This window comes from Meles meles, chromosome 2, assembly GCF_922984935.1.
Source record: "Meles meles chromosome 2, mMelMel3.1 paternal haplotype, whole genome shotgun sequence".
NCBI classification, from domain to species: Eukaryota; Metazoa; Chordata; class Mammalia; order Carnivora; family Mustelidae; genus Meles; species Meles meles.
In genome coordinates, this window is record NC_060067.1 from 174,396,756 (window position 1) to 174,412,886 (window position 16,131).

The window sequence follows — 16,131 nt, forward strand, 5'->3', positions numbered from 1 at the left end:
CTTTTTCATTCATTTCTGCTCCTTCCTTAATTATTTCTTCCCATCCACTGTCTTCAAGTGCAATTATTTCTTCTTTTTGTGTCTTTTTGATAGATTATAATAAAAAAAATGATTGTTCTCTGTCCTGTAATATGCATTTCATTGTGATTAGAGGGTTGAAGTATAGTCTTGCCTTGAGAGTAGCAATATGACTAATTTTTGTAGAACCTAAAATAGTCTGCCTTGACAATAAGATTAGGAAGGTGTGCTTTTATTTTTTTTCTAATTTTTTTATTTAAATTCAATTGTTAACATATAGTATATTATTAGTTTCAGGGGTCGAATTTAGTGATTCATTAGTTGCCTATAACACCCAGTGCTCATTATATCAAGTGCCCTCCTTAATGCCCATAACCCAATTACTCATCCCATACCCACCTCCCCTCCATTAACTATCACTTTGTTTCCTACAGTTAAGAGTCTCTTATGGTTTGCCTCGTCTCTGCTTTTAATCATATTTTATTTATATTGCTTCTCTTAGAATTAGAAATGTCCTCAGTTTAGACATTTGTTTCAACATCTTTTACATGAATATCATAGCATGCAACTTTGTACTGCAAGGATGAAGATGTAACTTGAAAAACAACCTGAGATGCTCTATATTATCTCTTCTTATATTCTATCCATCATGTGGTAGGGAAATGTTTATATACTGACAATAAAGGGGAATTTATAATTTAATAAAATGTTCTGTTTGATGACTCCATGGTTTGATCTCTAAATTTACTTTTCCAGATAAGACAGTAAAATGAGTGAATATTCCAAGACTTTAACCTTACTAACAGTAATTTTTTCCTGAGGTAATAGTGTATCTATAAGCATAAAAGATATCCCTTATATTAACAGTCCTCTTTGTATTTGTCATTAAGATGTCATTAAGATATAATTGCTCCTTACCAATGCTCAAAATAAAACCCCACAAAGTATGTGCTTATTGATGCTTGTGTGTATACACAAAAAATCATTCCTTTAGTGTAGGTTGGGGAAGAGAGGTTGAGATATCATGAAAGCAAGTTTTATTGTTTATTATAACACTAAATAACAGTGAAAACCATAAGGAATATCATGAACAAATGTTTTGGTTTCAAATTAACAATTTTACAGTGCTCCTAAACAATTACCAAACCACGCAATGCACCAAAGGAAAAAAAAATTACAATGCGCAATAGCTAATCACATAGTTCTACACTCACCTTACACTGGGGGATAACCTGCTGTTACTGCTGCTTTCTTCTGACACAGATCTATGAAATTGACAAAATTTATTTTAAGTGGAGAATTTTAAAAATCTTGAACAACTAAGTGACTATTTGAATGAAGATTATTTTTCAAAGAAAAATAATGTTTCATTAAATATAGTGATTCATTAAAATGTCTACTTCCAACAAAATAAAACAGATACTGATCTTTTTTTCCTTTTCTTTCTTGAATAGATTAATATGCAGTGAGTGTTATATTAGTTTCAGGTGTACAATATAATGGTTCCACAATTTTATACATTACTCAGTGCTCATCAAGGTAAGTGTACTCTTTCTTTTTTTTTCTCAAAGATTTTATTTATTTATTTGACAGAGAGAGATCATAAGTAGGCAGAGAGGCAGACAGAGAGAGTGAGAGGGAAGCAGGCTCCCTGCTGAGCAGAGAGCCCGATGTGGGACTCGATCCCAGGACTCTGAGATCATGACCTGAGCTGAAGGCAGCAGCTTAAACCACTGAGCCACCCAGGCGCCCCAAGGTAAGTGTACTCTTAATCCCCTTCATCTCTTTCACCTATCCCCCCATCACTGACCTTCCCTCTGGGAACCAGTTTGTTTTCTGTATTTAAGAGTCTGGTTTTTTGTCTTTTTAAAATTTTGTTTCTTAAATTCCACATATGAATGAAATCATATGGTATTTTTGTCTTTCTCTGATTGGTTTATTTCACTTAGTATTATACCCTCTAGGTTCATTCATGTTGTTGGAAATGGTAAGATGTCATTCTTTTATGGTTGAGTAATATTCCACTGCGTATATATACCACATCTTTATTCATTCATCTAAAGATGAATGCTTAATGTTAGAAGAAATTCCATCATCCACCTTGCTTTTTTGATGAACTCATCTTCATTTTACATTTATTCAATTATTTATAGGCCCACATTTATATAGACATGCCCTCTGACTCTATGATACCCCTAACTCTTCAGGTCAAATTAAGCCAAAACCTTAAAGTAGCAGTCAAAATTTTAAGCTAATTTTTCTATAGATTTCTATTTTTTTCTTTCTCTTATAACATATATCTGTGTCTTCTCTTTCTGTCATTTACTGGAAGTTAAAACTAGAGATAAATACTTCTGTGGGAAAATACAGTAAATTATGAATAAGGGGCCTAATAACTATGTATAAATATTTATATAACTGATCATAGACAACGTGATTTCACTTACTGATTTGGTATACCCAAAAATTTATGATACATTGGAAAGCTATTATTATCTCCCATTTTATAGAGTTATAAAGAATAATTTTTAGAACACAAAGATTAAATCACTTGCTCAAGGTATCATAGTTTCTGCATACAAGATTTAGGAGTTAAAACTAGGTTTTCTGAGGCTAAAAGTAATTTCTTCCCCATTTCATGGTGCTGCCTCCCATCTCCTAGCCTGTGTTTTGAACTGCACATGTAATTTCTGGTTAAGAAATGGCTTTACAAACTAGCAATGTCAATACTTAGGAAAATAATATTTTGGAATAATATTTTGGAAGCAGGTTCATAAATACCATTTTTAGTTGAGCTGTTCTAATAGAGTTGTCTGAGAGTCTGTATCTAAAAAATTTATCTTTTGAAAGTTCCTTTGAAATGCAGTGTTATATATTCTCAGAAGCCTTTGGACAATAGACTCTTAATAAGACTATTTCGACAGCGTTGGCTAACAGGCTGAATAAACCTCCACTATCCTCAGCAATCATATCTCCTCTTAAAGAAACACTCATGAGTCAAATGAGAAAAAAAAAAGTGGAGGACATCGAACTGGTTTGAAATGTATCCCTGGACCTCTCCTCATATTGTTCTACCTATAATCTTAGATATTCCTGATGAAACAGGAGTACATTTTTCTTGACTCATTGAATTTAATAAGAGTAAACATATATATACCTCTCACTTTCAGTTTCATCTCTGTAGCACAGTTCCCTTATTTTATTCTGTTTTATTAAAACAGTGGCAGTGATGATGAGCACAGGTAGAGAAATGTAGAAAATGAGTAGTAATTGGTGTTTTGAAGGAGTGGTATTTTGTTCCCTCAAGTAGCTTTTTCCTATAATAGAAAATAACCATTTTGAATTATGTTAGAGATTGTATTAACCAGACAGAAGTGTGGGGAGGATATCATTACCAACAATTATTCCCAAACAGTAAACATTTCAGTCACATATATTATAAATATAATAAATATTAAATAATAAACTAACATATAAAACAGATTGTTACTAGTACTTTATTGATGTCTATGAGTTCTCAACGTTACATCATATAGTGATTTACTTGAATGAAGACAATCTTTCATAAGCACATGTTTAATACCTCCAAACATTTCTTCAGGTTCTTTCTGATACAGCTTATCCAAAATTCAAACATGTATACCACAGAGAGTGTTCGGACTGTACCTATATATAAGAATTGAATTTGGGAAGTGTGACATTTAATCTCTCTCACATTATTAAATATTTTTCTAAAAATTAAAAATTAGTAGTCACTAAATAACAAATATTTAACTAAGTTCTTTAGTCAAATATACAGCAACAGAAAATTGTTAAAATGGCGCTAGAATTATTTTTTGGAATGCATGGCTAAGTCTGGCTTTGACCCATTTCTGTCCAACTAATGTTAATGTCACATTTTTCTCATCAGTTCTTTTTTTTTTTAGATTTATTTATTTATTTAAGACAGACAGAGAGAGAGAGAGAGAGAGAGAGAGAGCACGCGCGCACACGTGTGCACAAGTGGTGGGGGGAGGGGCAGGCAGAGAAAGAGAGAGAATCTCCAGCAGTCTCCCCACTGAATGCAGAGCTGACACAGCACGTGATCTCAAGACCCTGAGATCACCACCTGAGCTGAGATCAGGAGTCTGATGCTTAACCAACGAGCCACCCAGGTGCCCCCATCATCAGTTCTTATTCATTCTCAGCTGACATCTGTATTTATTCCTGAGTATCTGATCGATGTGGCTCCACAACTTCCACCTCTTTGTACATACCAGCTACCTATCTGGGTTTGTAATGTGTCAAACTCTGTTTTAGCCACAATTTATTGTGGCTATGTTTTTGTTTTTGTTGTTTTCCATGTTGAAGCAATGTGGAAGTTGACAGGTAGAGGAGCTACCCCCCAGCTATAGTCATGCATGATCATGACTCATATGTTCCTCTTAGAACTGTCCCAGTGCTTCACAAGATAAAACTTGTGAACCATGAAACTGGATAATTAGCTGAGATTTCTAAGCAAAATGTTTAAGGTATGGCCTAGGTGTTCCCAATTGCTCAGAGCAAATGTGAGAGCAGATTGATGAGTTGAAGAAGTGTTAATCAAAGAGATACCAGAACTTAGAGACTTGGAGAATTCTCAGCCTAACCAAATGCTCAATGTATGGCTGGAAAGTCACCTGATATTGAGATTATTGCATGTGAACTATTTTAGCAGCCATCTCAGCAGAAGAAAGGAATAGGATGAGATTAGGAAGGCAGAAACCCTGCCAGGTTGAACCAAAGGGAACAGGATGGGACAATATAGTCATTTCACTGCCATTATACTTCATTCTTCAAGAAGAGAGAAGAATGCCCTGAAGGTGATTCAGAGATCAGGGTTTTCTTGCCCATTACAGCCCCAGGAGCTTCCCTTCTTGGCTTCAGCTAGGCTGCCCCAGCCCAGTGCCTGGGAGACAGGGAGGCTGCAAAGCGTTGTGTGGGCAGGGCCAAAAGGGTAGGGGTGGATGTCACTGAAGGCTATGGGTGATGTTGTCACTACAGTGGGCCTGGAGGACAGACTATCAAGCCAAAGAGAATATTCTTGAAACTTAAAACTCCAATGCAAGTTAGCTTTCTAGGTTTTGCATTTACTGGGATCTGTCATCCCTTCCTTCCAACTTCTTTATTCAGAATGAGAATGTCTATCCTATGCCTGTCTCACTGCTGTTTTTCATGATAAAATATTGGAAGTTTCCCTGGGAGTAAATCACCTCTTTTGTGATTATATCCTTTTATTCTGAACATATTACCCAGGGCAATTATGAGATGGCGGTAGAGATTAACTAAAGAAGAGGAAAGAAAAATTATTATTAAAAAGATGTGGCAAAATTATTAATTGCATTTACATCAGTTAACTGCCCTAAAAACTAAAAGACTTGAAAATAGTGATAGTCCACTGATAAAATGTAGGCTTCCTACATGTAAAAAGTAACAAGTTAAAAATACAATGACAGGGGTCACCTGGGTGGCTCAGTGATTTAAGCCACTGCCTTCGGCTCAGGTCATGATCTCAGGGTCCTGGGATCGAGTCCCGCATCAGGCTCTCTGCTCAGCGGGGAGCCTGCTTCCCTCTCGCTCTCTCTGCCTGCCTCTCTGCCTACTTGTGATCTCTCTCTGTCAAATAAATAAATAAAAATCTTAAAAAAAATACTTTAAAAAAAATACAATGACAGGAAGACTTTCTGATAACAAGATATCTTAACCACAATGAGTTATCAGCTTATACCCATCAGGATGGCTACTATTTACAAAACAGAAAATAACAAGTTTTGCCAAGGATGTGGAGAAACTGAAATCCTTGTGCCCTGTTGGTGGGAATACAAAATAATGCATCCCCTGTGGAAAACAATATGGAGATTCTTCAAAAAAATTAAGCATAGAATTACCATATAACCTAGCAATTCCACATCTAGGTATATACCTCAAATTACTGAAAGCATGGACTCAGATACTAATACACCCAAGTTCATAGCAACATTAGTCACAATCACTAAACCTTGGAAGTAACCCAATTATCCATTGACAAATGAAAGGATAAGCAAAATGTAGCACATACTTATAATGGAATTTAACAGCCTTAAATAGAAAGGGAATTATGGCACCTGGGTGGCTCAGTTAGTTAAGTGTCTGCTTTCAGCTAGGGTCATGATCTCAGGGTCCTGGAATCAAGACCCTCAACAGGCTTCCTGCTCAGCAAGGAGTCTGCTTCTTCCTTGGCTTCCCCACGGCTTTTGCTCTCTCTCTCTCTCTCTCAAATAAATTATTAAAAAAATTTTAGAGATTATTTATTTATTTGTCAGAGAGAGAGAAAGAGCACCCAGGCAGGCAGAGTGGCAAGCAGAGGCAGAGGGAGAAGCAGGCTCCCCGTGGAGCAAGGTGCCCAATGAAGGACTCGATCCCAGGATGCCGGGACAATGACTCGAGCCAAAGGCAGCTGCTTAACCAACTGAGCCACTCAGGTGTCACCCCCCCAAAATTTTTTTTTTTTAAACACATGTTCCCACTGGGTGTGGTGCAAAAACAATGAATTCTGTTACGTTGAAAAGAAATTTAAAAAAAAAAGAAAAAGAAAACACATGTTCCAACATGAACTTTGAGGACATTGTACTAAGTAAAATAAGCCAGCTACAACATGACAAATACTGTATGATTCCGCTTCTACAGAGTCTCAGAAGTAGTGAAATTCATAGACACAGAAAGTAGAATGGTGGTTTCCAGGAGCTGGGGAAGGGAATGGGGAGTTATCATTTAATGAATATATACTTTCAGTTCTGAAAGATTAAGAGTTCTGGAGATGGATGGTGGTAGCACAACAATGGACTTAATGCCACTGAATTTTAAGTTACGCGTATTTTACAAGTAAACATACATATATAAATGTGTGTATGTTAGAAAGGGTCAAAAATATTAGTAAAATAGATTGCCAAGTGTGATGAAAGAGCAATACACAGCAGAATTATAAATTTCCTATAATCATAAATAAATGGGAAGCTTCATGAAAATTAAAGAGATGTAAATGAATTTCTTTTTACTACTACCTTATCATGGATTAAAAAGATTGATAATAACCCCCTGAAAATCAAGAATAATGTATAGTATTATTGGTGGTAATTTCTGGAGTTAGGATTACATAAAAATTTTTGAAAGAAAAATTATAATGTGAAACTAAAATACACTCTATGATTTTATATAGTAAGTAGACAAGTAGACAAAAATATAGGAGATTTAGATTCTAGAATGTGCAAACAGGCAACACACACATAAACATATATATATTCCATTATGTACATATGTATATCTTTGTTCTTATATCTATATATGTCACGCTGTAAAATGGATATATATTCTTTGATAATACCCATGAAATATTAACAAAAGTTGATAATGTACTGACTAAAATAAAGACATCATGAATTCCATAATTTCAGTTTTTTCCAAGTCATATTTTGTTAATTCAGTGATATACAAAATAAATAGAATAAGGGTGTTAAAGAAACTGGGCTTCTTAAGATCACCTTGCCTCTCATCTTTATGCTCCAAAACGCATTTGACATCACAAGAGCTTCCCCCTCATTGAGTCCAGGCCTCATCTTTGTCTGGGTACAGGGCCGCAGGAAGGACCATTTGCGGACAGAAAATGCATGCAGCCAGATGGAATACCAGCCCAGGGCTTTCAGAGTACACCTATAAGCCCCAGAATACATGGATGAAAACAGACTCTATGGCAGCTGATTAAATGAAACTAACTAGATTGAAAGTTTTCCTCAGATCCCAGGCTCAAGAACCACCATTCTACTGACATCAGGACCCAGGTGACCTTGGGAAATGAAGCATGAACATTTGCCTGGGACGATCCAAGTTGTCATATGCAAAGTCTCAAATACTGAATAATCCATTCCTGAGAAGGGAAATTTTCTGAGTTATGGCAACTGGTTTGGAGGGTTGAAGCAAAAGAAGAAAACCCATATGGAAGCTTAAAAAAATAAGGAGTGAAAGCAACACTGTTTTGGTGTGAAATGAATAAAGCGTAAATTACTTGTCTTTTGTACTTTCTGTTTTTAACTCTGACAGCTGATCTCGACAATTGTAATTTGTGATTCATTCTGAGTGATGTGACTTAAGTGTGCAACCCAAGGGTATTGAAATCATTAATGGTCCATCTTTGACTTAGTCTTTGGATTGGCTGTTGTGCTTTGTGTCAAAAGAGTACTAATTTAATTTTTCATTTTGTAAATATTGTAATCATGTTTCCTAGGATAATGATAATGGTAATAAGGATAAGGATAATGATAATCAGAATGATTACAATACTAATCATTATGACCCAGACATCACTGATCATGAAGACTAAATGACTATTTTTAATGACAGATGGAAGGACAAATACAACTGGATTTAAGAAATAAGTAACTAGGGGCGCCTGGGTGGCTCAGTGGGTTAAAGCCTCTGCCTTCAGCTCAGGTCATGATCCCAGGCTCCTGGGATCGAGCCCCGCATCAGGCTCTCTGCTCAGCAGGGAGCCTGCTTCCCTTCCTGCCTTCTCTTCTCTTCCCTTCTCTGCCTGCCTCCCTACCTACTTGTGATTTCTGTCTGTCAAATAAAAAACAAAATCTTAAAAAGAAAGAAAGAAGTAACTAAAGAGAGCATATTATACATTATGATGAAAATACTTTGGATGCAGAAATAAACCCCCACATATGTGATCAATTACAACAAAGGAGCCAAGAATATAAAATGGCAGAAAGGACAGTCCCTTATAAGTGGTATTGAAAAAACTGGATAGTCACATGCTAAAGAATGAAACTGGACTTTTTTATATGATTAAAAAAATATTAGCTTAAAATGTTTGAAAGACCTGAATGTACATGAAACCATAAAACTCCTAGAAGAAAACACAGGTAGCAAGCGCCTTGATATTGATTTTGGTGATGATTTTTTGAATCTGACACTTAATGTAAAGGCAACAAAAACAAATAATGGGACTACACCAAACTACAAACCTGCACAACAATGGAATCATCAACAAAATTAAAAGGTAACCCCCTGAATGAGAGGAAATATTTGCCAACAATATATCTGATGAGGGGTTAATATACAAAATATCTTAAGAATTCATCTAACTCACTAGAAAAAAAAACCCAAATAATCCTGGGCACAAGAAATGAATAAAATTTTCCCAAAGACATTCAAATGGCCAATGTGTACATGAAAAGGTGCTCAATAATACTAATCATCAGGGAAATACAAATAAAAACCATAAGGAGATATCACTTCACACATGTTAAAATGATTATTATCATGGGGTGCCTGGGTGGCTCAGATGGTTGGGCATCTGCTTTTGGCTCAGGTCATGATCTCCAGGTCCTGGGATTAAGCCCTACATCGGGCTCCCAGCCCAGCAGAGAGTCTACTTCTCCCTCTCTCTGCCTCTTCCCCTGCTTATGCTTTCTCTCTTTCTCAAATGAATAAATAAAATTTTTTAAAAAATTAAAAAATGGTTATGCTCAAAAAGACAAGAAATAACAAGTGTCGGCAAGAATATGGAGAAAAATGAACCTTTGAACACCATTAGTAAAAATATAAAGTTGTGGAGCTCCTATGGAAAACAGTATGGAGGGCGAGGTTAAAAAATTAAAAATAGAACTACCATATGAACCAGCAATTCCACTTCTGGGTATATAGGCAAAGAAAATGAACACACTACCTCAAAACTATATATGATCCACTCAGGTTCACTGAAGCATTGTTTACAATAGCCAATATATGGACACAAACTAAATGTCTACCAGTAAATGAATGGAGAAAGAAAATGTGGTCATATGTAAACAATGGAATATTATTATGCCATAATAATGGAATATTATTCAGCCATAAAAAAGGAAAGAAATCTTGCCATTCATAATGATATGGATGGATCTTGAGAGCCTTCTGTTAAGTGAAATAAGTCAGACACTAAAACAATATATATGATCTCATTTATATATGGAATCTTAAAAAAAAAAGAAAAAACAAGCTTACAGATGTGGAAAACAGACTGATGGTTGTCAGTGGTGTGGAGGGTTGAGTGAAATGGATAAAGGGGGTCAAAAGATACAAACTTCCAGTTATAAAATCAGTAATTCTTAGGAAGGCAATGTACAGCATGGTAACTATAGTAAATAATACTGTATTACATATTTGAAAGTTGCTAAGAGAATAGACATTGAAAGTTCTCATCTTAAGAAAAAATAAAGGTAACTATGTATAGTGATGGATGATAACTAGACTTACAGTGGCCATTTCACAATGTATACAAATATTGAATCATTATATGGTATACCTGAAACTAATATAATATGTCAATTATATCTCAATTTAAAAAAAGAATTTGAAATAGGTATGGTGGAAAAGGTGTTGTGAAAGCATATTTGGAGGTTAAATCACAAATTTTTTGGATGAAATAAGCATGTATTTTTAAATCAACTGCATCTTTTTGTTTCCCAATTAAAAAAAATTCTTTTCTCTCCTCGAAAGACACCAATGTCCTGACAAAAATACCCAGCAAATTAGCACTAGTTTTGGCATACCATAGGAACAAACATGCACTACCCTATCACTCATTCCCTTCATTGCTTTACAAAACCAAGTGAAGTTACATTTCCGGATTCACAGATTGTATTAAAAATGTCCTGTGGGAGAAAAATGTAAGAATTGCTATAATATCTGTTGACTCCTTAAGTGTGGCAATGACTGTCATATCTTAACAAATGAATAAGGCAGCAAAATATTCCCCCAGCTCTTAATTTGATCTTAAAAATGAAGTTTAAAATAAGTTTAATTTCTACACAGATTTTAATTACAGAAAAAAAAATTTATCTTGCTCAAATCCAAACTAGACTTTGTTGATCTATATGCATATTTAGCGGGCAGTCCAAATGTAAACTTCTGCAAATCCCATTCAGTCTATAAGCTTCTTATCAAAGAAAAGGAAAAGATCTTACCCACTAAACATCCTACACACCATGGACACAACATTGAATGGAGTGTGATATGCTTACCTGTGATATACAGGCTTTCCTGATGAAAGCTTTTGGTTACTTTTAGTTTCCTCAAAAGGTATGGAAGCTGGTAATGGGATTTTTTTTTAATTAATTTATTTCACAGAGAGTGTGTGATAAAGCACAAGCAGTGGGATGGGCAGAGAGAAAGGGAGGAGCAGGCTCCATACTGAGCAGGAAGCTCAACCTGGGGCTCAGTCCCAGGACTCCAGGATCATGACCCCAGCTCAAGGCAGAAAGATGCCTAACTAACTGAGCTACCGAGGTGCCCCGGGATTTTTCAAGACTTTATGAAGTGGGAAGGCGATGGCTTCCTCAGACATGGATGCATACAAGATGGTTCTTAGTGTTACAAGCTATATGAGATGTGTTAGAATACTGGCCTGGCATAAAATCTTGTTCTTGAATGGCTGGACAATAAGAATGTACTTCTTTAATTTTTAAGTATATTGAAGAGGAAAATAGAAGGGTTGCAGTAAAAACAGAATTTACATGCTGTTTCTCTGAAACAATTTGCTAATCTGTGAATCTTAGGGGGAAAAATTGAACTGACTATACCTATGACTCATATTTTTGGGAAAAGACTGTGTCAGAACTCAAAAAAGGTAATTAGAAAAAGGCAAGCAGTGAAACAGGACCTTCTCAGACTTTTATTAAAATTGAAATTTATTTGTAATTCAACTTAGATTTCACAAATGCAAATTACCTCTATGCTTTCAACCATGTTCCCAAAGGAAAAAATATATATAACTTCTGACAGCCAATGTGATTTAGAGTGCTTAAAAATGATGAGCATTTTTGAAATGGGCAGCCTATATGGTGAATTAAACATGAAAAGGGACTGACTGGTAGGTACCTGATCTACTAGAAGACACCTACAGAAACAAAGCTAATGAATTTTTTTGGAGATCTGCAAAATAATTTCTACAAGGCTAAAATCCTGCTGTGTCTTGTTTAAAAAACAAAACAAAACAGGTATGTCATGTTCAAATGCTTTGTAGGAGATCTTTGCAGATGCCATCACAATAGACTAACACCTGAATTCAGGAAATGTGGCTTGATAAAGCAGAGCTTCAAGTCAAAAGGAATTGTACATTTGGCTCTATTCCATTTTGCTGCTGCTTAAAGGAAGGATATCTGAAAGGCTGCAAGCAATACAGAGAACTATAATTGGAAAATGAAACAGAAAGAGCCAAAAATATATCTGACCATATCATAAAACAAAGAGAATCATGTTTTATTTAAAAAAAAGATTTTTTTAATTAAGTTCAGTTAGCCAACATATAGTATATCATTAGTTTTTGATGTAGTGTTCAATGATTCATTAGTAAAAAGAAAGAAAGAGAGAGAGAAAGAAAGAAAGAAAAAGAAAGAAGAAAGGAAGGAAGGAAGGAAGGATGGGAGGAAGGAAGGGAGGAAGGAAGGAAGGAGAGAGATAATACTGTCATTGTTATTTGTTATTACATATAGGGCAAGCTTAATTTTTCCTATATTTATATTCCCCTTTTGAAAATTCTTACATTTATGAATCTTAATAATATACAATAAGATAACCTGCAAAATTTAAATATCCAGTAAAGACTTTTTAAAAATAGGTAAATATAAGTTGCTATTTCAAGGGAAATATAAAATACTGTCATTATAAAATATAGTTACATTTTTGCTCATATATATTATTTTCTTAATTGGTTGTACACACTGGTAACTAGTACTGTTGTTTTACTTAAATAATAGTATTTATGTAATAAAAATCAGTAATACACAATATGTAATTTTAAATAAATATCTATTTTACATATTTATCTGAAAATAATATATGTTTAAAATTATATTACATGTTAAACTATTATTCCTTTTTTTTTTTTTTGGTCTGATACACAGTCTAATATGACTGTGTGTTAACTCTGTAAAAAGTTGGTCACCCTAGGTACACTTTACCCCTAGTAACCAAGCTTCAGGTAAATCTGCCAAGGAGTTTCAGTATTTATATGCTCCAAAAGGAAAAGTGGTGAGGGTGGAGAGCCTCTGCTCCCAGGTTATCCTAGGTGGGCTCCAATGTCTTCTAAAACCAGGGAATATCCCCCAGGTATCCTCAGTCCTAGCCTGGACGTCAAAATAGTACTCATGAACCCCACAGGAGAGATTCTAGAGAGAATAGTTCAAAAGACTGGACTGGAGTCCTTACAGTGCAGCAAAAAGGAATAAAAGCCTGAAAGAATCTGGTGGCATTAATATAACAATGACTACTAACAAACATTATTTTAAACCAGAAATGTATGAGACAAAGTGAACAATCCAAATTAACCAGTCAAATTTTATGCACTGGAATTTCTACTTTTATATTGCCTAATCTGGGTACACTTTTTGTGTCAATGTTGATATAAATGTCAATGTCAATGTTGATATAAAAAGTACAGAAAAAACTTCTACTGTCTTAGATTTTTAAAAATTTTACAAATAAAACAAAAACATGTTTTTGGTATCAGTTGCTTTGTAACCTAGCTTGGAACCTATACTTTTATTTTTTTCTCTTACATATTGTCTTTGATTAATAAAATTTGAAAGACACTAACCAGATGGAGCCTTGTGCCCATCATCAATACTTCCAAATTCTCCCTTCTTCTGCAGGCATGTAGGAGGATCAAACCCCTTTTCACACTGGCAATGATTTAAATTGTTGCAAACCTGGAGTAATCAGAAAATAGAACAATTGTTTTTTAGAGACAAAGATGGTTTTCATTAGAGACCAATGAATATTCTATACTTAATCAACAAGAATTTATTTCAGAGAAATTATTCATTTAACTTAAATGGATAAATTCAATAAATTTTCAAAAATTTTCTCTCAATATTGTCCATACTTTAGAAAGTATATTTAGCTTCTGCTGACAAAGTAATTAAAAAAAAAAATTCTTCAACTATTTCCACAGCCAGACCCAAATACTGTCAATTACCAGTAACATGCCACTAATTATCATTTAGTTGCCAGTTTCACAGAACAGCCCAGACTCTGAATTAACAAGCAAGACTAGAAAAAAAATTCTAATGACCTTTGTTTACCAGTTTCTACCTTCTTTCTGTGAAAATAAGATCATTTTTGTTATATAACAATACATGTTGCATATAGCACATCTACCCCTTATATTCACCTAACACTTTATACATCCAGAATCATCTTAAATGTTTCTACTTTATATTCTCTAATAAATATTTTAGCAACATTTCTATAAATCATATAAATCATACTCTTAGATGACACCAAGCAGCATGACAATCATCTTAATAATTTTTTTAAAAATCTCAAAACTGTTTTATAGCATTGTTTAAAGTATCCTGCTAAAGTGAAAATTGAAATTACTTACTCCATGGCTATTGCAATAAGTAGAGTTGCACTCCTCATCTGTTATCTGGTATTGAACTTTTACACACACAAATTTGACACAATACTAAAAGCAAAAGGAAGTGAAGAGTAGTCACACAATCAGATTATGTGTATGGATAATACATAAGAAAAATTCAAGAGAGTTTCAGAATTCATATTATCAAGAATTGGCATAAAAATAAAAAAGTAAAATAAGGTAATAATTTGAAACATTGAAATAAATGTGAAATAAGCTATAAGCCTTCAGATTTTAAAGACGTAACCATATGTGAGAAGTTAGTTTTATTTTCTTAACACCTAGTACTAGAAGTCCACATAAAAAGGGAAATATCTGGAAAAATAATTTGACTAGTCCCTGAGTTCCAGAACTACCCAAAAAGCATTTAAAGATTTTATTTACTTGCTAGAGAGAGAGAGAGAGCGCGCACAAGCAGGGGGAGTGTCAAGCAGAGGGAGAAGCAGGCTCTCTGTTGAGCAAGGAGCCTGATGGGGAACTCTATCCCAGAACCGTAGGATCATGGGATCATGGGATCATGACCTAAGCTGAAGGCAGATGCTTAACCGACTGAGCCACCCAGGCATCTCTCCAAGAAGCATTTAAAAAATACCTATGCCCAGGCTCCACCTGAGACATTTCCATCAAAATCTCTGGGTGCAGGGTCCACATGATCATTGGAGCAACTAATGTTCAGAACTATGAGGTGGGAGACTGGGGTCTTAAAATCATGGGAATGAGTAGCACAGGAAGATAGTTTACTATTTCATGAGAAAAAAATGATGAGAAGGAGAACAGCAAGAATAACAGATAATTATAGGCAGTAATAAGGCAATGAGAGACTCTCAATTATGAGGTGGCTAAAAGGCCTCCAAAGAAAAAGAGTGTTTAATGTGTGAATTTACACTGTTCTAATTTATGGAATTAATTTTTGTGCCTTTTTCCTAATTACTGAAAAAAATTCAGTAAATTCAATATTTTTTCAAACGGTTTTATTTTTTGAGTGAATTTTGTCTTTGGATCATAATAACAACCATGTACGCAAAAAAAAAGGAGGACCAGGACCCTGGAAAAAAATAATGTGAGCCAATATCCTTTAGAATTCAAGGGGAGAGAGACCTCAGATCATATTTGTATTCCACGTGTTTCCAGATGAGCAAGATGTGATAGAAACTTTGGTGTGTTTTTTTTTTATGGACTATTTTTTTAAATTATTTATTATTTTTTATAAACATATAATGTATTTTTATCCCCAGGGGTACAGGTCTGTGAATCGCCAGGTTTACACACTTCACAGCACTCTCCATAGCACATACCCTCCCCAATGTCCATAACCCCCTCCCCCTCTCCCAACCCCCCTCCCCCCAGCAACCCCCAGTTTGTTTTGTGAGATTAAGAGCCACTTATGGTTTGTCTCCCTCCCAATCCCATCTTGTTTCATTTATTCTTCTCCTATCCCCCTAACCCCCCATGTTGCATCTCCACGTCCTCATATCAGGCAGATCATATGATAGTTGTCTTTCTCCGACTGACTTATTTCACTAAGCATGATACCCTCTAGTTCCATCCACGTCATCACAAATGGCAAGATTTCATTTCTTTTGATGGTTGCATAGTATTCCATTGTGTATATATACCACTTCTTTATCCATTCATCTGTTGATGGACATCTAGGTTCT

At 35.0% G+C, this 16,131-nt stretch overlaps 1 protein-coding gene across 1 annotated transcript in view; it reads right to left on the minus strand.

Moving 5' to 3' along the window:
* Positions 1-817: 817 nt before the first annotated feature.
* The window catches only part of LOC123936948 (disintegrin and metalloproteinase domain-containing protein 5-like), a 160,432-nt gene continuing 145,118 nt past the window's right edge, over positions 818-16,131 (minus strand). The window contains exons 17-21 of the mRNA XM_045997443.1: positions 14,438-14,521; positions 13,649-13,760; positions 3,176-3,335; positions 1,233-1,283; positions 818-851 (exon numbers count right to left, since the gene is read on the minus strand). Coding sequence (XP_045853399.1) covers positions 818-851; positions 1,233-1,283; positions 3,176-3,335; positions 13,649-13,760; positions 14,438-14,521 — 441 coding nt within the window. The remainder of the gene's footprint in view (positions 852-1,232; positions 1,284-3,175; positions 3,336-13,648; positions 13,761-14,437; positions 14,522-16,131) is intronic.